Here is a 26,123-nt window from a genome sequence, read left to right as displayed (position 1 = left end):
GCCGTGAGCGCTCCGGGGAGGAGCGGGGACCCGGAGCGCTAGGCGTAACAGTACCCCCCCCCTTAGGTCTCCCCTTTTCTTTATCGGGTAACTGCCTCCCCTGGGATGAGGACACCGGGAAAGGAAGGAGGGATTCCTCAACGGCAGGCAGAACCGCAGGAGTAGGAATGGGGAGAGAGGGCAGAGGGCGAGACCTGGCACGGGGCAGTGTGACACCAGGACGAGGGCCATGAGGGGACACAGAAGCTTGCCTGGGAGGGGGGGAGGGGCATTTCCTGTGGCAGGCAGAGTCCTTAATGACCTTAGGGGGACCGGATACAGGAGGAACCACAGAGTTACGGCAAGGGTTACTGGGAACCGGTTTTAGACAGTTCTTGGCACAAGAGGACCCCCAACTCTTGATCTCCCCAGTGGACCAATCCAGGGTTGGGGAATGAAGTTGAAGCCAGGGAAGTCCAAGGAGAATTTCCGAGGTGCAATTGGGGAGGACCAAAAGTTCAATCCTCTCGTGATGAGATCCGATGCTCATAAGAAGGGGCTCCGTGCGGAAACGTATGGTACAGTCCAACCTGGCTCCGTTGACCGCGGAGATGCGGAGTGGCTTGACAAGACGGGTCACCGGAATATGGAATTTATTCACAAAGGACTCCCGAATAAAATTCCCAGAAGCTCCAGAGTCCAGACAGGCCACGGCTGAGAGGGGAGAGCTGGCTGAAGTGGAAATCCGAACAGGTACCGTGAGACGTGGAGAAGCCGACTTGGCATCAAGAGACGCCACACCCACGAGAGCTGAGTGTGAGCGTGCGCTTCCCAGACGTGGAGGACGGATTGGGCAATCCACCAGAAAATGTTCAGTACTGGCACAGTACAAACAAAGATTCTCTTCCTTACGGCGATTCCTCTCTTCCAGGGTCAGGCGAGACCGATCCACTTGCATGGCCTCCTCGGCGGGAGGCCTAGGCGCAGATTGCAGTGGAGACTGTGGGAGAGGTGGCCAGAGATCTAAGTCTTTTTCCTGGCGGAGCTCTTGATGCCTCTCAGAAAAACGCATGTCAATGCGAGTGGCTAGATGAATGAGTTCATGCAGGCTAGCAGGAGTCTCTCGTGCGGCCAGAACATCTTTAATGTTGCTGGATAGGCCTTTTTTAAAGGTCGCGCAGAGAGCCTCATTATTCCAGGAAAGTTCAGAAGCAAGAGTACGGAATTGTATGGCGTACTCGCCAACGGAGGAATTACCCTGGACCAGGTTCAGCAGGGCAGTCTCAGCAGAAGAGGCTCGGGCAGGTTCCTCAAAGACACTTCGAATTTCCGAGAAGAAGGAGTGTACAGAGGCAGTGACGGGGTCATCACGGTCCCAGAGCGGTGTGGCCCATGACAGGGCTTTTCCAGACAGAAGGCTGACTACGAAAGCCACCTTAGACCTTTCAGTAGGAAACTGATCCGACATCATCTCCAGATGCAGGGAACATTGGGAAAGAAAGCCACGGCAAAACTTAGAGTCCCCATTAAATTTGTCCGGCAAAGACAGGCGGAGGCTAGGAGTGGCCACTCGCTGCGGAAGAGGTGCAGGAGCTGGCGGAGGAGATGGTTGCTGCTGCTGTAGCTGAGACTGAATCTGCTGTAGCTGAGACTGGAGTTGCTGAGTCATGGTGGTCAAGTACGACAGCTGGTGATCTTGTTGGGCAATCTGTCGGGCTTGCTGGGCGACCAGTGTGGGGAGGTCGGCGACAACAGGCAGAGGAACTTCAGCGGGATCCATGGCCGGATCTACTGTCACGATGCCGGCTGGCAGGAGGTGGATCCTCTGTGCCAGAGAGGGATAGCGAGGACCGTGCTAGTGGACCGGTTCTAAGACACTACAGGTTTTCACCAGAGCCCGCCGCAAAGCGGGATGGTCTTGCTGCGGCGGTAGTGACCAGGTCGTATCCACTAGCAACGGCTCACCTCTCTGGCTGCTGAAGATAGGCGAGGTACAAGGGAGTAGGCAGAAGCAAAGTCGGACGTAGCAGAAGGTCGGGGGCAGGCGGCAAGGTTCGTAGTCAGGGGAGATAGCAAAGTTCTGGTACACAGGGTATAAACACACAAAAACGCTTTCACTAGGCTCTAGGGCAACAAGATCCGGCAAGGAAGTGCAAGGGAGTAGACTAGATATAGCCAGGAAACAGATGGGAACCAATTAAGCTAATTGGGCCAGGCACCAATCATTGGTGCACTGGCCCTTTAAGTCTCAGGGAGCTGGCGCGCGCGCGCCCTAGAGAGCGGAGCCGCGCGCGCCAGCACATGACCGCAGGAGACGGGAACGGGTAAGTGACCTGGGATGCGATTCGCGAGCGGGCGCGTCCCGCTGTGCGAATCGCATCCCCAACGGCCATGACAGGGCAGCGCTCCCGGTCAGCGCTGACCGGGGAGCTGCAGGGAGAAAGGCGCCGTGAGCGCTCCGGGGAGGAGCGGGGACCCGGAGCGCTAGGCGTAACAATGGAGCTCCATATAACGGAGCCAGACAACAGTGTGAACGAAGTCTAACAGTGTGTAATGCTGTGTGCCCTCAATAAAAGAAAACTCAACATACAGCCATTAATTATATATATTTATCTCATATATACAGTACATATATGAATATTATGTATTTACATGTGCTATGAAAATGTATGCATCCATGGGTTAATGGCTGTAAACTCTTCCTGAGATCCTGCATACTCCTCTGCCTCCAATATATAATACTCTATTCATATCTACATACAAAAACTTTACACCTATGGTTTCTATTTTATAGAGAAGCAAAGGTTACAAAATATAGTTTATATGGGTATATTAGTTTATAGGGGTATAAGAGTTTTATACAGCTGCTGCTAACTTTCTTCTGTTCTGCTGAGGAAATACTGTGAGGTAGTAAAAGACATTCAACTCTATAAAATTTTATTAAGTCTCAAAGATCATATTACTGTGTTGTTGGACTAAGTTTTTTTTTATAGGGAATATAAAGGGGAGGAGGACTTGAATTCCTGGTTTATTATATTTTCAGGGCATTTGTTCCTAACAGACAAGGATTTACAGCAAATAGGAATTTACATTAAGACATTTTCATATAACTGTTGATTAACAATTTTTTTTTTTTAACATTTAGACATTTTTTTTAACATTTAGACATTTTACCTTTGGCAAAAATGTCCCTACCCCTGGTGCCAATTCTGGTCCTTTTTTCATCCTGGTAACACAAGTCTGGTGAGTGTTGATTCTTCTACTAATCTATTGTAGAATGTGAGGAACCTTACCTATCTGCATGAACTTTGCTTGGGTTCACCTCAGGGTCATTTGATTTCTCTTACACTTTTTAGATATTTTTCCAGTTTGGGAATCAATTTAAAGGAAATCGGTCACTAGTGTCATCTGCACTAACCTGTCGATACCGACAGATAGTGCAGGTGACACTGATGACAACGGTACTCACCTTGTCCCATTCCGTGCCGGGGATCTCCGGTAATCTTGGCCGTTAGCTCCAGCTCCAGGCACCTGACTTGGGGCATGGGCAGAGCTTAGTGATGTCACCACTGCCGCGAGACCCAGCAGAGAGCAGCAGCAGCTCGGGCATGGGCGGAGCTTAGTGACGTCACCTATGCTGCGAGACCCAGCAGAGAGCAGCAGCAGCTCGAGGCATGGGCAGAGCTTAGTGACGTCAATGATGCTGCTGGGTCCCACTGCTAGAGAACAGCAGCGGTGACGTCACTTAGCTCCGCCCGTGCCCAAGCCGGGTGCCTGGAGCGGGAGCTAATGGCCAAGATTACGTTAGCTCCAGCTTAAGGCACCCGGCTTGGGACACAGGTGGACCTTAGTGACGTCACCGCTGCTGTTCTCTAGCAGCAGGACCCAGCAAGACCTAGTGGTGACGTCACTAAGCTCCATTCGTGCCCCAAGCTGGGTGCCTGGAGCTGGAGCTAATGGCCAAGATTACCGGAGATTCCCGCCACGGAACAGGACAAGGTAAGTACCGGTGTCATCAGTGTCACCTGCACTATCTGTTGGTACCGTATGATATACAATATTATATGCCTTTATGACTTTTTTATGGGGTGGGAGGGGGGCATGGGACTGGCCATTGTGATCTCAACAATGGATTGCCTCTTCTCTTGTCAGAATGGAGCAGTGATTCACATGTGCATGCCAATTTTATCCAATCCATAGTTGAGAACTGGCAGTTGTAACTCTGGAGCTCCCATAGACAGTGAATCGAGGGTGTGCCAATCAACATGGAGAGTCATTCTAGACATTACAGATACTTATTTTCTATTCTGTGTTCACATGGACTACCCCTTTAGGATAGGGTCACATTTACTGCATCTGCAGTATTTCACACTGCAAGAAAAAAACCCTGTGGATTCTGCTACAAGTAGACACACAGGCTTACCCGGCTGCAGCCCTATGTGTGCAGTAATCTTTGGAGACTGGCCCCATCGCACTGATGTTAGCCAGTAGAGAGAGCTCTATGCCTCCAGTGATTGTGACTTGCAGGCCAGCAGACAGGGTCAAAGCTTACTTCTGCAATGGATTATAGGTGACAGATGTTCATAACAGAATCGACAGTGGATTTTCCGCAGCGTGAAATACGCTGTGGATGCAGTATGAGCGACTCTACCCTTAATGGACAAGTCCCGCCCAAAAGTTTTTGGTACCACTATGACCAGGCTGCCAGCATCTAAAACATCAAGCTGGACTTACCTGCCGCCGCCCCCTTGGTGTACAGGTATTGCTGGTCCAGTCCTCCGCTGCTCTCTTTTCCTAATTGCCCATGATCAGCGTGTCACACTGCTGATCAGCAAATAGCCGTCCGCAGCAATGGCCAGCCTCGGACGATAGGCTGAGCAGCAGTGTGATGCACTGAGCCCCGACACTGGTCACCGGTGCTCAGTGTCTAAAAGAAAGACTGTCTCTGTTGCTCAAAGCAACAAATCACAGCGCAGCTTTCATCTTTCAAGAGCAGAATATGAAATGAAAGCTGAGCTGGATCTGGTTGCTATGGGCAACAGAGACAATCTTTCTTTTGAACAGTTTTATAACTCTCCCTCATGTCATTTAAAGCATACCTGTCATTTATAAAAAAAAAAAAAAAAAAAACTTTGACGTGTCAGGGCTTACGAATTCACAGAGACATGTCAAATGTTTTTCTCAGTCAGGGTCTCGGTGCTCAGAACCTAACCTCTCATTAGAAACCTTCACAGGATGGCCCTTATTGAATTACATAGGATGGAGTTTGCTGGGGAAGCACACTACCTTACACTTCTCCCTGCTCATTCTAATGATCAGTGGGGTCTCAGCACAACCATTTGAAAAGCTGCTATGCTCTACAATTGTAAGCCCTGGGACATGTAAATAGTTTTATAAATGTCAGGGACACTTTAATAGAGACCTGAACTTGACTCTAGGATTTATTTAACCCCTTAAGGACTTAAGGTTTTTCAGTTTTTGCACTTTCGTTTTTTCCTCCTTACCTTTTAAAAATCATAACCCTTTCAATTTTCCACCTAAAATTCCATATGATGGCTTATTTTTTGCGTCACCAATTATCCTTAGCAGTGACATTAGTCATTTTACCTAAAAATTCACGGCAAAATGGAAAAAAAAATCATTGTGCGACAAAATCGAAGAAAAAACACAATTTTGTAACTTTTGGGGGCTTCCGTTTGTACGCAGTGCATATTTCGGTAAAAATTACACCTTATCATTATTCTGTAGGTCCATACGGTTAAAATGATACCCTACTTATATAGGTTTGATTTTGTCGCACTTCTGGAAAAAATCATAACTACATGCAGGAAAATGTATATGTTTAAAAATGTCATCTACTGACCCCTATAACTTTTTTATTTTTCCACGTACAGGGCGGTATGAGGACAAATTTTTTGTGACGTGATCTCAAGTTTTTATTGGTATGATTTTTGTTTTGATCAGACTTTTTAATCACTTTTTATTCATTTTTTAATGGTATAAAAAGTGACCAAAAATACGCTTTTTTGGACTTTGGAATTTTTTTGCGCGTACGCTATTGACCGTGCGATTTAATTATTGATATATTTTTATAGTTCGGAAATTTACGCACGCGGCGATACCACATATGTTTATTTTTTTTTTATTTACACTTTTATTTTTTTATGGGAAAAGGGGGTGATTCAAACTTTTATTAGGGAAGGGGTTAAATGACCTTTATTAACACTTTTTTTTAACTTTTTTTTTGCAGTGTTATAGGTCCCATAGGGACCTATAACACTGCACACACTGATCTCTCATGCTGATCACTGGCGTGCATGGATCTCAGGCACGGAGCAGTCATTCGTCGATCGGACACCGAGGAGGCAGGTAAGGTCCCTCCCGGTGTTCTGTAAGCTGTTCGGGATGCCGTGATTTCACCGTGGCGGTCCCGAACAGCCCGACTGAGCAGCCGGGATACTTTCACTTCAGACACGGCGGTCTGCTTTGATGGCTGATGTCCTGCATTAGCGATCGGTGATGTGCTGTATTAGCCGCGGATCCCGGCCGTTGATAGCCGCCGGGACCGACCCGATATGACGCGGGATATCGCGGGAGCCGGCGGAGGACGTAAATATACGTCCTGCGTCGTTAAGGAGTTAATGTTATAGCATGTAAGGAATTTGCTGCAGAGAAAGTCGTGGCACCAGCTGCTGAACTAAAAAAGCAAAAAGACTTTTAGGCTAGAAGTCCACTGAAGTTTTTGCCCTGCGTTTTTTTTTTTTTTTTTTGCTTAAAAACACCAGAAAAAACACCAGAAAAACTGCCACTGTTTTCCCTGCGTTTTTACGTTTTTTTCTGGTGTTTTTTCTAGCGTTTTTACCTTTGTGTGGAATTTGTCTTCTTTGTTAATACATTTTAATAATTTCTTTTTTTTAATACATTTTAATAAATTCTTTTATAAAATGTGTGTGTTTAACTTTTTTTTCTCTTCTTTTACATTTTTATATAGTACTACTACTCCCAGCATGGAACACACTGTTTCATGATGGGAGTAGTAATACCTGTACTAATAGACACCAGATGCGATCGTCCATAATATAGCAGAGATGTGGAGCGGCTCTATACAGCGCTGGCATCTCTGCACTGTACTCCAGCCAGTGATGTGAATAGAACATCACTCACATCACTGGCCGGAGTCCTGTCTCCGGCCTGTCTATTGCAGAGATGGAGTGGCTTTCTCCTGCGCTCACATCTCTGCACTATACTCCGGCCGACCACTCATTCATATTTCCTGGCCGGAGTATAGTGCAGAGATGTGAGCGCAGGAGAAAGACGCTCCATCTCTGCAATAGACAGGACGATCGCAGCGGATGTCAGTAGTGATACCCGCTGTGATCTGTACTTAACTACAAGTACTACTACTCCCAACATGGAGCACACTCTGCTCCATGCTGGGAGCTGTAGTACCTGCATTAATAGACAGATCGCAGCAAGTGTAATTTCTGACACCTGATGCGATCTGTCTATTAATGCAGGTACTACAGCTCCCAGCATGGAGCAGAGTGTGCTCCATGTTGGGAGTAGTAGTACTTGTAGTTAAGAGCAGATCACAGAGAGTATCCCGCTGTGATCCTCCTGTATAATTGTCCTCCTTCTATGGTCCTCTGCACTGACGTATATATACACATATTCATATTTCCCACAGAGAGTTGTTATTGGCTGGAACCATCTGGCCAATCACAGCTCTCTGCGGGAAAAATGAATAGGTGTATATATACATCAGTGCAGGGGACCAAAGAAGAGCAGCTATACATTATATATGAGGATCACAACAGGCAATCTGTTTATTAGTACAGGTACTACTACTCCCATCATGGAACAGTGTGTTCCATGCTGGGAGTAGTAGTACTACCTAAAAAATTTTGGGGAAAAAGTGAAAAACACACACATTTTTATTATTGTCGGCTACATTTTTAGTGCTTTACCCGCCCACATAAATTGATCCCTGTTTAAAAATTTATAAAAATGTCATAATAAAAAATATACATTTCGTTAAATACAATTGTTTCCATCACTACTGTATCTTTTTATAATTTTTTTAAATGGTACCCTACGAAATTTTAATAAAAAAAGTTATCTCCATCACTTTTTTGGATCGCTAAAGTCCAAAAAAGAATGAAAAAACGCCAGAAAAAACGCCAAACTAGGTGTTGTCGGGCGTTTTGAAGAACCCAAAGAGCCCAAAATCGCTGAAAAACACCAAAAGGATAAAAAAAAACGCCGAACTTAAAAACGCCAAGTGGATCTGGCATTTTGCAGTTTACTATTGACTTGCAGCTAACATCTGGACGCAGCGTTTTTTCACTGAAAATTGGCGTTTTTTACTGCATTTTTTGCAAAAAAAACTGTGGAATTCCAACCTTACACTGCATTGGCTTAATTTACATCAGTGCTGATATTTCCATTGCTTTGCTACGTCATAAGGGCAGAACAATGAAGATAAGTGCTGCTGGCTCGGTTATTATGGAGACCGGCAAGTTCACTGCACAAAATAGAAAAGCATGCTACATCCTGAGATATATTATGGGATTTAAATGGATGCTTCAAACAGAGCTTCGCATACTGTGCATATTGTTTCTTTTACTTTAGTTAGCCATTAAAGGTATCACAACTGCAAGACTATCATTTTGTTCCTTTTGTTGAGAGCAAAACGAAAAACAGGGTTTTTGCTTTCCGTACTGTAGCAACATCAAAACCTATTTGACATTGCTCTGCATGGAAGAATTAGAGCATATATTTTTGGGTTAGATATTATTAGTTGAAGAAATTACCTTAAAGGGGTACTCCGGTGAAAACCTTTTTTCTTTTAAATCAACTGGTGGCAGAAAGTTAAACATATTTGTAAATTACTTCTATTAACAAATCTTAATCCTTCCTGTACTTATTAGCTGCTGAATACTACAGAGGAAATTCTTTTCTTTTTGGAATGCTCTCTGATGACATCACGAGCACAGTTCTCTCTGCTGACGTTATAATAATAACAACGCTTTATCTACTGTTGTCCTTTGTGGGATTTGAACCCAAGTCCCCAGCACTGCAAGGCAGCAGTGCTAACCACTGAGCCACCATGCTGCAATTAGCATACATCTGCTATGCATGGTTGCTAAAATGGACAGAGATGTCAGCAGTGAACACTGTGCTCGTGATGTCATCAGTGTTCCAAAAAGAGAGGAATTTCCTCTGTAGCATTCAGCAGCTAATAAGTACTGGAAGGATTAAGAATTTTTAATAGAAGTAATTTACAAATATGTTTAACTGTCTGCCACCAGCTGATTTAAAAGAAAAAGGGTTTTCACCGGAGTACCCCTTTAAACAGAGCATTTTCTTCTACTGACCATCCCTAAATAACACGTGAAAAATTTACATTTGGTACTATTTTAACCATGCCCTATGACATGTATATACATGGCGGCGTTAAGGTGGAATTGAGAGGGCTCAGGAGCCAGTCCCTTCCATACCCAGTGGCTTTTAGCTGTTGTCAGTAAGGAAAATTTAAGCAAACTCTCATTCTGTTTAATAAACCCTCTACATGCCACTGTCAATATTGACAGCAACATCTAGACGGTTATAAGCCACCAGCATGTTCTAAGCATTTTGTGCAACTACCATTGACTTTAATAAAAAATGCATCAAAAGCTCACCTGGGTGTTTTCATCTGCGGTAAGCAGGCCCTCAGTTGCAGGGTAGGTACAGACATGTATCGGTCAGATATTTATGGCATATCCATATGCTATAAATGTCAAGGTGGTAACACTCCTTTAAATAATATAAAGACTAGCACTAAAACATGCCTACCTTGCTAACTTTTTATTCAAAAAGAATTTCATGTTTCACCCCTTAGTTACAGCTGCCGTGATCTTAAACTTTTTGAAATTGGGGAATGGGGTAGAAAACATAATATCCGAACTCATAATTCATTTACTTTCATTTTCCATTTTAGAATTAACAATAATTACAATAATACATTTTATTTTGCCTATAAACGGTATGTTCTGAATGTCGGGAACCTCAGGGCATTAGATGTTTTTAGAGGGTTGAACAGGTTCTCCATAAGAAAATAACACATAAATATAGCAAAAATTGTACATAACTCTACATATACCTATGGGGGAGGGGGGATTACTCTACATATACCTATGGGGAAGAGGAGGGGTTACTCTACATATACCTATGGGGAAGAGGGGGGGGGGTTACTCTACATATACCTATGAGGGAGGGGGGGGTTACTCTACATATACCTATAGGGTGGGGGGGGTTACTGTACATATACCTATGGGGAAGGGGAGGGGGGGTACTCTACATATACCTATGGGGAAGGGGAGAGGGGGTTACTCTACATATACCTATGGGGAAGGGGGGGGTTACTCTACATATACCTATGGAGAAGTGGAGGGGGGTTACTCTACATATACCTATGGGGAAGGAGAGGGGGGTTACTCTACATATACCTATGGGGAAGTGGAGGGGGGTTACTCTACATATACCTATGGGGAAGGGGAGGGGGGGTTACTCTACATATTCATATGGGGAATGGGAGGGGGGGTTACTCTACACATACCTATAGGGTAGGGGGGGTTACTGTACATATACCTATGGGGAAGGGGAGGGGGGGTACTCTACATATACCTATGGGGAAGGGGAGGGGGGGTTACTCTACATATACCTATGGGGAAGGGGGGGGGGTTACTCTACATATACCTATGGAGAAGTGGAGGGGGGGTTACTCTACATATACCTATGGGGAAGGAGAGGGGGGTTACTCTACATATACCTATGGGGAAGTGGAGGGGGGGTTACTCTACATATACCTATGGGGAAGGGGAGGGGGGGTTACTCTACATATTCATATGGGGAATGGGAGGGGGGGTTACTCTACATATACCTATGGGGGAGGGGGGGGGGGTTACTCTACATATACCTATGGGGAAGGCGAGGGGGGGGTTTACTCTACATATACCTATGGGGAAGAGGGGGGTGTAGCTGCTTATACATATGGGAAAGAGGGGGGTGTAACTGCATATACCTATGGGAAAGGGGGGGTTACTCTACATATACCTATGGGGAAGGGGAGGGGGGTTATTCTACATATACCTACAGGGAAGAGGGGGGGGGGTGTAGCTGCTTATACATATGGGAAAGAGGGGGGTGTAACTGCATATACCTATGGGAATGAGGGGGGTGTAACTGCATATACCTATGGGAAAGAGGGGGGTGTAACTGCATATACCTATGGGAAAGAGGGGGGTGTACCTGCTTATACCTATGGGAAAGAGGGGGGGGGAGGTAACTCTGCCAATACCTATGGGGAAAGGGGAGGAAAGGGGAGGGGGTAACTGTTTATACCAATGGGGAAGAGGGGGGTAACTCTGCCTATACCAATGGGGAAGAGAGGGGTAACTCTGCCTATACCAATGGGGAAGAGGGGGGTAACTCTACATATACCTATGGGGAAAAGGGGGGGGGGGTGTAGCTACATATATTTATGGGAAAGAGGGGGGTGTAACTGCATATATCTATGGGAAAGGGGGGGTGTAACTGCATATACCTATGGGAATGAGGGGGGTGTAACTGCATATACCTATGGGAAAGAGGGGGGTGTAACTGCATATACCTATGGGAAAGAGGGGGGTGTACCTGCTTATACCTATGGGAAAGAGGGGGGGGGAAGGTAACTCTGCAAATACCTATGGGGAAAGGGGAGGAAAGGGGAGGGGGTAACTGTCTATACCAATGGGGAAGAGGGGGGTAACTCTGCCTATACCAATGGGGAAGAGGGGGGTAACTCTGCCTATACCAATGGGGAAGAGGGGGGTAACTCTGCAGGACAATAACCGTAGGAATGTGGTCCGTCTGATTTGGAGGGGCGAGGATGCGTGCCCACCTCACCCCTATGGTTCATCTGAGTTTGATGTCAGTTTCGTTCGGCCAGAGGGTCTCGAACTCTTCTGGTCGAATTACGAAGTGGCAAAAAACGAGCCCGGCTGGCGGGATTTTGCCGTAAAGGCGATTTCCCTTCAGAATGCTGTCAAGAAGGTGACCGTTTTGACCCGTAACGAGTCACTTTCTTGTTATGACATCATGACCTGGCTCGAACGGTATGGGGATGTGACGTACATGCCCAAGAAAAACTTGGATGAGCACGGGGTCTGGTCCGGGGCCTGGACGTTTTCCGTCAAACTCAAGCGTTCAGGGAGTACGGTTGCCCACATTCCGTCAGCCGCCTTCCTTGGACGTGATAGGATCCAGGTCTTCTACCAGGGGCAGCCTAAGATCTGTCACAGGTGTGGCAGCCCCACCCACTTTAGCGCAGCCTGTACTGTACAGGTCTGCGCTTTGTGTGGTGAGGTGGGACATCTGGCCGCATCCTGTAGGCAGATCCGGTGCCACCTGTGTGGTGTCCTCGGGCACCCATTTAGCCGTTGTCCTAGCGCCTTCGCCCGTGCAGCGGCCGCTCCGGCTGAGGAGAGCTGTGAAATTGCCTCGGCCGGGGAGGGTATGGGCAGGGATGGGGGTGCAACAGGGCTCGTGAGGAGGAAAAAGGGCCCCGCCAAACTAAGGCGGGAGGAAAATTGTAGAAGGAGTAGGGAGCTGGAGAGTGCCCAGGTGACGGGGGTAGCTCCGGCCCCTGCTCCTGAAGCTGGCCCTGTAACCACTGAAGCCCTGGAGTAGGATGTGCTGGATGGGGAGATCAGGAGGCTTCACAGAGAGGAAGGCAATATGGCCGACCCTTCCGATTCCTCCCACTATGAAAGTGTGGATGAGGAGAGTGGGGAGAAGCCTAAAAAGAAAGACAAGGGCAAAAGGAAAGGGAGAAAGAAGAGGTCAGAGCCCTCTGTTCCTTGTACTACGGGCCAGGTTCAAAACGGAAGCCTGACTGCCCCCCCTCTGGTTGACCTGTTAAACCGGTACCTCGTTCTCGATACCATCTCCTCCCCCTCCTTGGCTGGGGAGGGTGAGGGCGAGGTGCCTAGGGAGAAAGAGCCTCTGGGAGGAACTGGGCCCTCTCCTGTTGAGGCACCTTCCTCAGAGGGTAGGGCTAGACCGGGGTCAGACGGAGACGGGGATAATATGGATCTATCTAAATCAAAAAAAAAGATCCAAGAGTGGTCCTGCCCTCTCATCATCTTCGGGGGATGAGGGGGCAAAAAAGAAGGGAAAAAAAAAGTAAAGGTTGTGGCCGTCTAATTTAATCACCATGTATGGCGGCACTCACCCCATTGACGCTGGCATCTATTAATTGTGCCAGCATAAAGTCGTATACGGCTAGATTCGCAGCCTTTGATTTTCTCGGCCGCGTTGAAGCCGACATTTTCTTTTTACAGGAGACCAGGTTGTCAGATCTTGCCTCTCTGGTAAAAGCCAGAAGAGAGTGGAGGCGTGGTCCCTCCCACTGGTCTCTTGCGGCTGAGCCGTATAGTGGGGTGGCGGTCCTTTTTACCGCTCCTGTTGAATGCCGACGGGTTATTGAATTAGAAATGGGGAGGTGCCTGATCTTAGATGTCTTCATGAAGGGACAAGAGCTCCGGCTCATTAACATCTACGCCCCGCAAACTAAGCGGGCCGTAAAGATCTCTTTATGCGGATTAAGCCCTTTCTTTTTACAAGTCGGCAAGTGATCTTTGGAGGGGACTTCAATAATGTCACGAGGTCCCAAGATAGGAGAGGCTCCAATAGTCCGCTGACTTGCGATAGTGTGGTGCTGATGAGCATAGCTAGAGAAGCTCGCCTAGAGGATGCCCACATCCGGAGCCCCTCGGGCCACGCGGGTTTCACCTATCATCAAGGTAGTCGCAGGTCTAGGATAGATAGGTTTTATATAAAGGAGGAAGCCGTCTCTTCCGCAGTGTCCGTGGTTGAAGTGGAGTTCTCCGATCACTGTATGATTTTGTTTTCCCTGAATGTTTCAGAAACCCCCCGGATGGGAAAAGGTTATTGGAAGCTGAATTCGTCCCTCCTTGAGGAAGCGGAGATAAGACAGTCCTTTGAGGATTTTCTTCAGAGTCAGGTACCTTTACTGGGCCTATGTAGTAGTAAGTCAGAGTGGTGGGAGATATTCAAGAAGCGGGTTGCGGGGTTCTTCCGCCAGCTCTCGAGCCTCAGGTCCCTGAACAGGTATCGCTTGTATAAGGGTCTGAGGAGGAAACTCGAGCTTCTCCTGGAGGTAGCCGAGAGGATATCTCCAGAGTGAAATCCTTGCTGATGAGGTGTCAGTACGATAGGCACGCATCTTTGGTTTTTGAGAGGGATTACGGGAGGTACCGCTCGCCCGACCCTTACAGAAACTGTAAGATGTCAGTGAGTAGTAAAGTCATTTCAGGACTGATTGATAGTACGGGATCTCTGAATCGGTCCAGATCAGGGATCTTGGAGATCGTCAGATCCTTCTACTCTCACCTCTTGGGAAGGAAGGATCTGGATCGGGATGTGATGTCGGGTTTCCTGGCTGAAATCATTCCTTAGCCAGGGGTAGACCCCTCTCTTGGCATTTTGGCAGAAGAGATCAGGGAAGAGGAAGTGAGACTGGCGATCGAGGGGCTAGCCCCCAAGAAGTCGCTAGGTCCGGATGGCTTAACATCCGAGTGGTACAGGACCTTTAAGGAGTCTTTAGCTCCCCTCTTGACTGAGGTATTCAATGAGTGTCTCTCCTCGGGCACTCTGCCGAAGTCAATGAGGAGGTCAGCCCTGATTCTTCTCTCAAAGGGTAAAGATCCCAGCCGTATTGAGAATTGGAGACCCATAGCTCTTCTCAATACGGACAGGAAGCTTCTGGCCAAGATACTGTTTAATCGTCTGGTGAAGTTTGCACCCGGCTCCTTTCGGAGGCCCAGCACTGCACTGTTCCTGGCCGAAGCACCTTAAGTGCTGTCCTCAGTGTCAGGGAGGCAGTGGAGTGGAGTAGTGCGGGTTTCTGGAAGGGGTACTTGCTGTCCTTGGATCAGGCCAAAGCATTTGATCAGGTGAACCACGAGTACCTCTGGTCCGTCCTCCTGAGATATGGCTTACCGAGTACTTTTGTTAATTGGCTTAAGATCTTGTATGCAGGGGCAGAGAGTTTCCCACTGGTGAACGGGTGGTCTGGTCACTCTTTTGGAGTGCGGTCCGGAGTCCGTCAGGGTTGTCCTTTGAGCCCGCTGTTATATGTGTTCGCGATCGATCCCTTCCTTAGGAGGGTGAGTCGTGGACCGTTGGCGGGAGTCGGGATGAGTCTGGCGGAGCCGGAGGCCATCCAGAGGGTAGTGGCGTACGCTGACGATGTCACTATTTTTGTCTCCTCGAGAGAGGGGGTTGATGTGGTGATGTCGGAGGTGGAACGCTATTCGGAGGCATCTGGGTCTAAGATTAACCGGGATAAGTGTGAGAGTCTCTGGCTGGGAGGGGGGGATCCCACGTTTGATCTCCCGGACACCCTTCCATGGCCCCAAGAATCAGCAAAAGTCTTAGGCATCACATTCGGCCAGGATGATTATCCCACCAAAAACTGGGATGGTAAGCTCCAGGATGCCACTCAGAGGGTGAACCAGTGGAAGGGTTGGTCTTTGACCCTCAGGGAAAGGGTACACCTGATCAAATCGTACCTGCTCCCCTTGTTTATCTATCTGGGCAGTGTATGTATCTTGCCAGAGGCCTACCACACTAGAATCTACAGCCTGTTTTTCCAACTGTTATGGGGGAACAGGATGAACCTAGTCAAGAGGGAGGTTACGTACCGCACGAGGAGACTAGGGGTTTTATCTATGGTAAACCCTGGGGTGTTCTTAACTAACACCTTTTTAAAAGCTAACATCTCAAACCTCTGGTCAGAGAGGGCTCCTCCGTGGGTACTCTCCTGCAGGGAATGGTTTCGGCCTTTCTTCCAGGAATGGGAGACAAGAGGGCAAGTGAAGCACCTCCGTACGCCCCATGGATATCTTCCGACTTACGCTACCCCGACTCTGAAGGCGATACGTCGGTGGGGTCTGGGAGTGTGGGAGATCAGGACCCAGTCAAGGCAGTTCCTTGACAAACGGGTTCTGTTGACCCACTTCCAGAAGCCTCTGGCGCTCAGGGACTACCCAGGTCAGGATCTGAGGGTGGGGTTGTACCTTTTAAACATGAAAAGGATCCCCCAGAAGTTTTGGGACTTGGCCTGGCGCTGCTTTCAGGGGAAGCTATATGTAAGGGACAACCTGAAGTGCAGGAACTCTGATGACCGGGGGATGTCCCCAGGAAGAGTGTGGGGACACGCTGGAAAGCATGGACCACTTCCTGCTTCATTGTCCCTTTAATATAGGGGTTTACAACCGGGTGGGTGCTTCCATCGGCTAAGTTAGCTTGCCGGCCTTACCTACCCGGAGTGGGCTTATGGGGCATTTAGGAACTTGGGTGGCCGAGACCAGGGCACTTTATTCTTAGTTAGTTTAGTGGTTAGGTACTACACGTGGAACGCACGTTGTTTAGTGTCGACCCAACAGAAAATCCTCTCCGAGGTGGAGGTCTGTAGGAATATCACCGGTGACCTCGGGAAGATCAGGTCTTTGGAGTATGGCAGTCTTGGTACCAGTAGGGCTTCTCTCCTATGGAGAGGGTTTTCTTTTGATGTGCCCTAGGTACTAGATCTTTTGGGTAGAGTACCTTTATTTTGGATAGGGGAAGTGTTATAGGGATAGAGATAGGGTGAGAGTAGGGTTAGTTTTAATGGAGGGATAGAATTAGGGAGAATTGTAGGGGGAGTTAGGAAAAGAGTTAAAAATTATTTTGATGTATCAAGTCTTCCATCCTTCTTCCTGGTGGTGGGCTAATGCATGTGCACGCTAGCTTTTTTTGTTTTGTTTTAAGCTGATATGGCATGAAGGGCTTACAGGCGACCAAACTTGGGCCTAAAGTGGGTTGTGGTTCAGTGTTTGTTAGTTAGTATGTGTAAGTTTGTGTATAAGTTGGTTGGGTGGAGTGCTAGGTGGGGAGGGTGTATTTGTGGGTGGTGGTGTGTTTTCGTGTTTTTGGGGGACCTGACATGGGTCAGTGAAGGACAGAACTTTGTAAACTGTAGAGGAACAGTATGGACTCTGACCCATGTGCAGGAGGGGTGGTGTGGGTGAGGGCACAGTTCTAGTGTAGGGATTTCTTTTTTTTTTATTATTTATTTATTTATTTTATTTTTTGTAGGTTTCTGTAAATAGGGTGCATGTATTTACGTTTATATACTATATTTTATTTATTTCTATTAATGTGATTTTGTATCTATTTGGTTTTGTATCTACATTGTTTTATATTGTCTCATATTATAGTTATGGCAGTCGGACCAGTTGTTGTGTTATGTGTTTTTGTTTATTTATTTATATTTTTAATTTTTAATTTATTTATTTATTTTCCCCTTTTGTTTTGTTTCCCGAGTATGGATGGTTTTGAGTCACAGCCGGGTAGTGCTAATTTTATATTTTGATAAGCCAAGTTGTGCTGTTTATTTTTATTTATTTATGTTTTGATAAGCCAAGTTGTGCTGTTTATTTTTATTTATTTTTATTTATTTATTATTATTTTTTCTTTTTTCCCCCCCAGAGTATGGATGGTTTGAGTTACAGCCAGGTAGTGCTAATTTTATGTTTATGTTTAAGCCAAGTTGTGCTGTTTTTATGTAAATTTTTGGTATGTGTGTCAGTGTGTTTTTGTTTGTTTTCTTTTTGCTTTGTAAAGCAGGGTTAGGCAGGGTTTTGTTTTTGATTTATATTATAGCTGGTTAAGCTTGTTTTTTTTTTGTTTTGTTTTTTTGTTGTTGTATTGGATAAGTTTTGTATTTTTATAATAAAAAGAGTGTCAGCAGAGAGCACTGTGGACAGAAAAGAAGTCCAAAAAGAAAATATTTCCCTCTGTTGTATACAGCTGCTAATAAGTACTGAAAAGATTAGGCTAGGTTCACACAGAAAATTTCCGCCCGGAGATTCCGAGTGCGGCCAGACCCGTCTGAATCGCTAGGCGCTAGGACTGCGCGGACACTGCAGTCTCCAATAGATTGCAATGTCTTCCACGAGTATTTCCTCCTGAAGAATGAGCAACGCCATTCTTCAGGCGGAAATTTTCAAGCGGATTTTCCGTTCACTATACATTTTAGTAAGCGGAATTTCTGCCTGCAATTTCATAGCGGAATTGCAAGCAGAAATTCTGTAGTGTGATCCTAGCCTTAACATTTTTTAATAGCCATCATTTACAAATCTGTTTAACTTTCTGGAGTCAGTTGACTTAAAAAGACCTAAAAATATTTTTTTTTTCCATCGGAGAACCCCATTAAATATGATTGTAACCAAGGGCAACAGAGCTAAATAAAGAACAGTACATTATCAGAAATGCTTGTACATTAAAAATATGTAGAATTTCACCCAATGCACCAGTTTAGACCTACTTATCTTTTTTGATAAAACCCCTTTAACGTTAATTTGAGCTGGTAAATCTTTATGTTTGAGAGGTTCAGGGCCTATTTAAAAGTTTGCTATGGGACTCATCTGTTGTTAACTAGATGCGCCCCTAAACTGAATATTAATAATCAGCTGAGTTTTGACACATTATTGGTAAGACAAGCAGCCTTCAGATAGGTATAAGATGTTATACACCCAAACAAAAACTCATACCTTTACCTCATGTAAGCATTTCTGCATTTAAACTCATTCATTAAACGCATTCATTAACTAAATATATGTGTGTCTATTTATATTAACTATTTCCCTGAAAATAAGTTCACAAGCTACAGAATAACTGTATGAAGGAAAGTGTGTATTATCTCTCTTCTACAGGTCAGTTTGGGACACATGCTTGCAACATACCAAATATTTCTTATTCTCTATTCACTGAAAAGGTTCAACCCTAGGTACAGCCCTATGGAACCAACAAATAGCACATAATATTGCATTGACGGGTATATATTATATGAAAAAAAACTAAATTGCCACATTTGGAAAAGTTTATCTTTATATATATATATATATATATATATATATATATATATATATATATATATATATATACGTCCAGTATACTAGAATTACTATTTCTTCCTCAACTGGCCTCATTATGACTAGGATTCCACGGAGATTTTTGCACAGCGTTTTTTAGGCTTATTGGCGTTTTTTCTGGTGTTTTTACCTTTGTGTGGAATTTGCCTTTTTTGTCCCCTTTGGCGTTTTTTTTTTCTTCAAAATTTGTTGGGTACAAAAAAAAAAAAGGATGCAGTAGGGATGGAAAAAAATTATTTAATGATTATTTTTTATTTTTTTTTTATAACGAAATTAAAATTATTTTTTAATAAAGTGTGTGTGTGTTTCACTTTTTTTCTCTCTTTAATTTTTTTTTAAGGTAGTACTACTACTCCCAGCATGGAACAGACTGTTCCAAGATGGGAGTAGTAGTACCTGTACTAATAGACAGATCGCCCTGGGTGTTACTCCTGACACCCAATGCGATCGTCCATGATATGGCAGAGTTGCGGAACGGCTATATACAGCGCTCTTATCTCTTCTCTGTACTCTGTACCCAGTGATGTGAATAGAACATCACTCATTCATATTTTCCGCCAAGAGTGGGGATTGGCCAGATGGTTGTAGCCAATCACAGCTCTCAGAGGGAAATATGAATGAGTGATGTTCTATTCATATCACTGGCTGGAGTATAGTGCAGAGATGTGGAGAGCAGGAGAAAGCCGCTCCGCATCTCTGCAATAGATAGGACGATCGCATCGGGTGTCAGGAGTGACATCCGCTGTGATCTGTCCTTAACTGCAGGTACTACTACTCCCAACATGGAGCACACTCTGCTCCATGCTGGGGGTTGTAGTACCTGCATTAAATGACAGATCTCAGCAAGTGTAACTTCTGACACCCGCTGAAAAAACAGGGGCCGCTGTGTTTTTAAAGGGAACCTTACAGGCAGAACATGCTGCTGTTGCTGGGGGCAACACAATATAGACATGCATGTAATTTCCAGCAGTCTGTCGCGTCTGCAAATATGTACAGTAGTTTAGTCAAACTTACATACGGCACTGGGAGTCCAGCATATTTATTTGGCACCGCTCCCCCTACCCATCTGCTGATAACTGACAGGCTTCCCTCTATCTACAGTGAATGGGAGAATCCAGATGAATACGTCAGATTCATCACTTGACGCACTGGGTGCATACTGCAGACTTAAACATTTACTATGTATCTGCAGATGAAAGACCGCTGGAAACAGCATGTCCGCATGGTACGGTGGCGGACATGCTGTTTGCAGCGGTATTTTATATGCAGATACATAGTACATGTTGAAGTCTGCAGTATGCGCCCAGTGCGGCAAGTGATGAATCTGACGTATTCATCCAGATTCTCCCATTCACATATGTATTTTTTTATGCACAAATTATATCTTCCCGTATAATTTATAGTTGCGGCCGGCCGCTCTTCTATGATCCCCTGCACTGACGTATATATATACACCTATTCATATTTCCCACAGAGAGCTGTGATTGGCTGGAACCATGTGGCCAATCACAGCTCTCTGCAGGAAAAATGAATAGGTGTATATATACGGCAGTGCAGGGGACCATAGAAGAGCGGCCGGCTGCAACTATACATTATACAGGAGGATCACAACGGACCCGGGACGATCTGTCAATTAGTACAGGTATTACTACTCCCATCATGGAACAGTGTATTCCATGCTGTGAGTAGTAGTACTACCTAAAAAATAAAAAGTGAAAAACACACACACAAACACTACATTTTTATTATTGTCGGCTACATTTTTAATGCCCTGCCCGCACACAATTTTTTCCATCACTACTGTATCTTTTTTATAATTTTTTTTAATAGTACCCTACGAGATTTTAATAAAGTTCCTGACATGGACAGAGGTGTCAGCAGAGAGCACTGTGGTCAGACAGAAAGGGAATTCTAAAAGAAAAGAACTTCCTGTGGAGCATACAGTAGCTGATAAGTACTGGAAGGATTAAGATTTTTAAATAGAAGTAATTTACAAAATCAGTTTAACTTTCTGATACCAGTTGATTTAAAAAAAGATTGTTTTCCACTGGGGTACCCCTTTAAGTTCAAAATGGGCTTGGAAAATGTTTTTTTTCCAATTTTGCCCCTCAAATATTTTTTTTGTTTCATCATTTGTTTTGTGTTTTAATGTATGATGTCTTTGCAATTGGTGGTGCAAAAAACAAGCATTCATATGGGTCTGTAAGTAGAAAATTGAAAGTGTTAGGACTATTAGAAGGCGAAAGTGCAAAAATAAAAAATAAAATGCGGCCTTAAAGGGGAATTTTTTTCATATCAACTGGCTCCAGAATGTTAAACAGATTTGTAAATTACTTCTATAAAAAAATAATAATCCTTCCAGTACTTATCTGCTGTATGCTCCAGAAGAAGTTGTGTAGTTCTTTTCTGTCTGACCTCAGTGCTCTCTGCTGACACCTCTGTCAATGTCAGGAACTGTCCAGAGCAGGAGAGGTTTGCTATGGGGATTTGCTCCTACTCTGGACAGTTCCTGACACAGACAGAGGTGTCAGCAGAGAGCACTGCAGTCAGAATGGAAAGAACTACACAACTTTCTCTGTAGAATACGTATAAGTATGGAAAAGATTATGATTTTTTTAATAGAAGTAAATTACAAATCTGTTTAACTTTTTGGAGCCAGTTGATATGAAAAAATAGTTTTCTACCGGAGTACCCCTTTTAAGTCACTTGTGACTAAAGATCAGGTTACTGTGAAAGGCTGCTGATCTCACACCATATCCAAATCATCAGTAAAACCATGGATAAATAATTCACAAATAAAACAAATTCAACACACAAGAGTTCACCCTAAAATGAATACAATATGAATTAATCTGATTAATACAGATACATCTCTTGATTTAATCCTATTTCTTTAGTAACAGAGCCCATTATTGGTCAAATGTTACCATATCATACAAGATCTAAAGATCTACATCCTACATCTTTACGTCTTCAATAGAATAATAGACACAAAATAAAGGGGTTTTCTGAGATTTATACTCAGTTGGTCTATCCTCAGAATAGGCTAGGGGGGGGGGGGGGGGGGGGTCCACCCATCAGGATTCAGCCTATCAGCACAATCATGAGCCGGTATACTTGGTAGAGCTTCTTTCCATACATGGTCTACATGGGCACATTGGCTTGTCTCAGTTCTATTTACTTAAAAGCTACATGGCTATTACAGTAATGACAACAGAATTATCTATTTGGTCCTAACTATGACCACTTATAGCAGAGAGGTTTGTGGAAGATAAATTAGGATACGTACCATACTGTAATATTAGAATCCATAGGTTTGGAAAGCACAAGAGAAAAGGCAGCAATGGGAGAAGGGGCTTCATCTGCAGTGTCATCCTGTGAGGAGCTCTCAGAAGACATGTTGTCTGTAAAGCTGAAGAACACGTATTATACTGTATACCAGTTCAGGCGCTCCCAGCCTATTGTATTGAGAAATCCATTGACAGTCCTTATATCAGAAGAGCTCTTTAGGTTCTATGCAACAAAAGTGGATAGCATTACACTAAGGAAGTATGAATAAGACTGGGAAGGATTAGCTGCTGAGCCACCTAACCTGTTATATGGCTAGTGTACAATAGTCATGTTTACAGGCACACCTGGACATAAAGGAATGCCTGCTATCGTGCTTGTCTTCTGATTGTTTCCGTTCTTCTCATCAGATACAGTACAATAACTGACACTTTTTCCACTAAAGCACATTATACAGATGTATGAAAGACAATATTCTCACTAATCTAAGAAAAGTGAGGGGATAATAATAAATAATGGGAAAACAATAATAAAATCAGCGCATGACACACTACTATGGAGGAATCTTTGGATGACACACTTTTATGGGGATCTGTGGATGACACACTTATGGTGGTATCTATGGATGAGGATAGAAGCCGACAGAGAGAAAGTCCAGCTCACTCCCAAACCCGTAGCACCTGGACTGGCGTGGGCAGTGCCTTGAATGCAGCAGTACAAAGAAAAGGAATGTCCAGCGCAGGTACAGGAACGGATTCTTTATTGGGAAACTTTAGCACATGGATGACATAGACACCAACTGATGCGTTTCAGCCCTAGCGTAGGGCCTTAGTCGGGCCTAATGACTAAGGCCCGACGCTAGGGCCGAAACGTGTCACTTTGTGTCTATGTCATCCATGTGCAGAAGTTTCACAATAAAGAATCCGTTCCTGTACCTGCGCTGGACATTCCTTTTCTTTGTATCTATGGATGAGACCCTGCTATGGGGGATCTGTGGATGACATACTGTTATGGTATGGAATTTGTAAATGACACACTTTTGTGGGGGGATGACACAATGTTATGGGGGTATCTGTGGATGAAACACTGATGTGGTGAATCTGTGTATGATTCACTGTTATGGGGCATCCGCAGATGATGCTCTGTTATGGACGGCTCTACAGATGACACACTGCTATGGCGGGGGGTGGGGGGGGACATCTTTTACCAACACTGTTATAGTGGCATCTGCAGCTGACACAATTGTGGTGTTGGGTAAGGGAAATGTGTGAATTAACCTTTTCGTGACGCCAACTCGTGGTTGACTTATACACCACCTGAGGTAGACCAGCTTCTCCTGTGCCAGGCACGGGGCAAATAATTACTCTGACGCAAGGTTACAGATAACTGGCTTTACTGAGGTTGGAAAGATGGTACAATCCGTTACAGCTCAGAATAGCATGAAGGAGATGCAGGGTGAACTTTGAGAAGCTTATCGGCTTGCTGGCACTTATAGTTTATTGTGCTGTATATGACTTACTTGACTTTTATGCAACCCACGCTAGACTTTATTTACCTGGACTAACTTGACTTACTTGACTTGAATTGATCCCCGATCTTTACTACTTACCGCCAGGCTTTGACTTTCACCCAGGCACAGGGGTTAACTGGTAGTAGAAGGTGCGTGGTTGCAGGACTAGGCCTCAGGCCTCCTTCAGAATCACAGACTCCTCAGACTTCTCTCAACTGTACCTCAGCTACAACACTACAGAACTGAACTCTGGTTAGACTATATATGGAGCATGTTTTGAGCATTTCCATTGAGCAGATAAGCCACACGGTTCACCTCAAGTTCCATGACAACAGGTTTAAGGTTTAAAGAGACAAATATATAGAAAATACGAACAACTTAACCATTGCATAACAGTTTATAGTTTTGAGGAATGTGGGCCCAAGACGGACATTGAAGCAGCATCTGCCACACAAGATGGGCAGGAGTACAGAAGAACACATTATTCTGTACTGAGTCACCACACAATTCTAACAGGAGTAAATGATGTGCAAATAAGTAGCCAGATACAGTGGCAACTTTAAAAAGGTAACTGATAGTTTTTCTTATTTGGCAACGATGAATGAACATTTCAATTTCAGATGGAGGCACAGTCACTGCAGAGGCTGGAACTGGTTTCCTCATGAATCCAATTCCGTTTATTTCTTTTTCTCCCTAAATGTTCAGTAATCAGCTTTCTCAAATGCAGGAACACAATTGCTTGGTTTTCAGTTCCTTATCAATCAGTCCTTAAGGTTGAGTTCACACTACAGAAATTCCGCTCAGAAATCCCTGTGCAGCAGAGTCCCATTGCTGTCAAGAGGATTCCACTGCACAGTTCACACGACTGAGCTTTACGCCACTGAAATTCTGAACTTTGTTATCTTTTGGTGGAACATTTAGCAGAATACATTGCCCTCTATTAGGACTGGCAATGTAGCGCTTACTGATTCAGCTAGCACCGACCTCCCTCAGAATTTTGTTTCCGTAGTGTGAACCCAGCTTAAAAATAGTAAATGACCAGCTGTGGAATGCACTAACTTATGTTTGACAATTCCATCTGTGGGTTTCCGAACCTTAAAATATACATAATGTGTAGACCATGGGTCCTACAGTATCAAGTTGCTGGGTGCAGGTGATGCGTGACATGTAAGCTGCATGCAACAAATAAGCTGCAAGTTTCCTCGGCCAACCTGGAAGCCAATGACCTAGTCCAGGGATATGAGGTTCTTGTACATCTTACCTTCTCAGACTAATACTTTCTGTTCATCATTAGACAGACACTCCTACTCACTCCTGCACACAACTTCAGACTAACTGACTTGCTTTCTTCTGAGAAAAGGCTGGACCAGGCCTATGCCCCCCTAAACAGTCCTAATAACATTCAGGGCTCACATCTCATGCCCCCTCAACAGTCCTAATAACATTCAGGGCTCACATCTCATGCCCTCCCCCACAGTAGTAATCACATTCAGGGCTCACATCTCATTCCCTCCCCCACAGTAGTAATCACATTCAGGGCTCACATCTCATGCCCCCCTCAACAATCCTAATAACATTTAGGGCTCACATCTCATTCCCTCCCCCACAATAGTAATCACATTCAGGGCTCACATCTTATGCCCCCCTCAACAGTCCTAATAACATTCAGGGCTCACATCTCATGCCCTCCCCCACAGTAGTAATCACATTCAGGACTCACATCTCATGCCCTCCCCCACAGTAGTAATCACATTCAGGGCTCACATCTCATGCCCCCCTCAACAGTTCTGATAACATTCAGGGCTCACATCTCATGCCCTTCTCAATAGTCCTAATAACATTCAGGGCTCACATCTAATGCCCTCCTCAACAGCCCTAATAACATTCAGGGCTCACGTCTCATTCCCTCCCCCACAGTAGTAATCACATTTGGGGCTCTCATCCATCTCCAACAGTAATTAAATGCATGGCTCTATCCAAACCCTCAGCAGTAATCAGCAGTGGCTCCACTTGTCTCATTCTTTTTTTGGTGGGTAGCATCATGCTCTGTACTTCTAGCAGATGTGCCTAGTGCTAGTCTGTGATACATCACTGGTTTACGAGTCATTCATTGCTGAATTGTTGTGGCATCCCTGGTGTATTTTCACGGTACTACACTATTTCCACCATTGTTTAAACAATGAATAACAATCAGTCCAATTTTTAGCAACTGTTGGAAGGTTCCTCTATGCTATGAAGTAGCAAGTTTACCCGTAGTCCTATACAGAATTCATAGATATGCACACTGTATGTAGTGCCTTTATGATGAGTGGCTTTAAAGCTTT

At 44.9% G+C, this 26,123-nt stretch overlaps 2 protein-coding genes across 5 annotated transcripts in view; one reads left to right on the top strand and one right to left on the bottom strand.

The window, feature by feature from the left end:
- The window catches only part of LOC130357494 (transient receptor potential cation channel subfamily V member 3-like), a 74,610-nt gene extending 52,210 nt beyond the window's left edge, over nucleotides 1-22,400 (bottom strand). The window contains exons 1-2 of the mRNA XM_056560193.1: nucleotides 22,291-22,400; nucleotides 3,449-3,514 (exon numbers count right to left, since the gene is read on the bottom strand). Coding sequence (XP_056416168.1) covers nucleotides 3,449-3,514; nucleotides 22,291-22,400 — 176 coding nt within the window. The remainder of the gene's footprint in view (nucleotides 1-3,448; nucleotides 3,515-22,290) is intronic.
- Nucleotides 1-26,123, top strand: part of ASPA (aspartoacylase) — a 174,586-nt gene that overhangs the window by 89,555 nt on the left and 58,908 nt on the right. The window contains exon 3 of one of the 4 annotated variants that reach the window (XM_056559263.1): nucleotides 3,145-3,222. The exons of 2 other annotated variants lie outside the window; for them this stretch is intronic. The gene's annotated coding sequence lies outside the window, so the exon portion shown is untranslated. Of the gene's footprint in view, nucleotides 1-3,124; nucleotides 3,223-26,123 lie in introns of all 4 variants that reach the window. One more of the 4 variants, XM_056559265.1, reaches the window with a different exon arrangement.

This window comes from Hyla sarda, chromosome 2 (assembly GCF_029499605.1).
Source record: "Hyla sarda isolate aHylSar1 chromosome 2, aHylSar1.hap1, whole genome shotgun sequence".
NCBI classification, from domain to species: domain Eukaryota; kingdom Metazoa; phylum Chordata; class Amphibia; order Anura; family Hylidae; genus Hyla; species Hyla sarda.
Note: the sequence above shows the minus strand (reverse complement) of the source record. Positions and strands in the feature narration are given on the sequence as shown.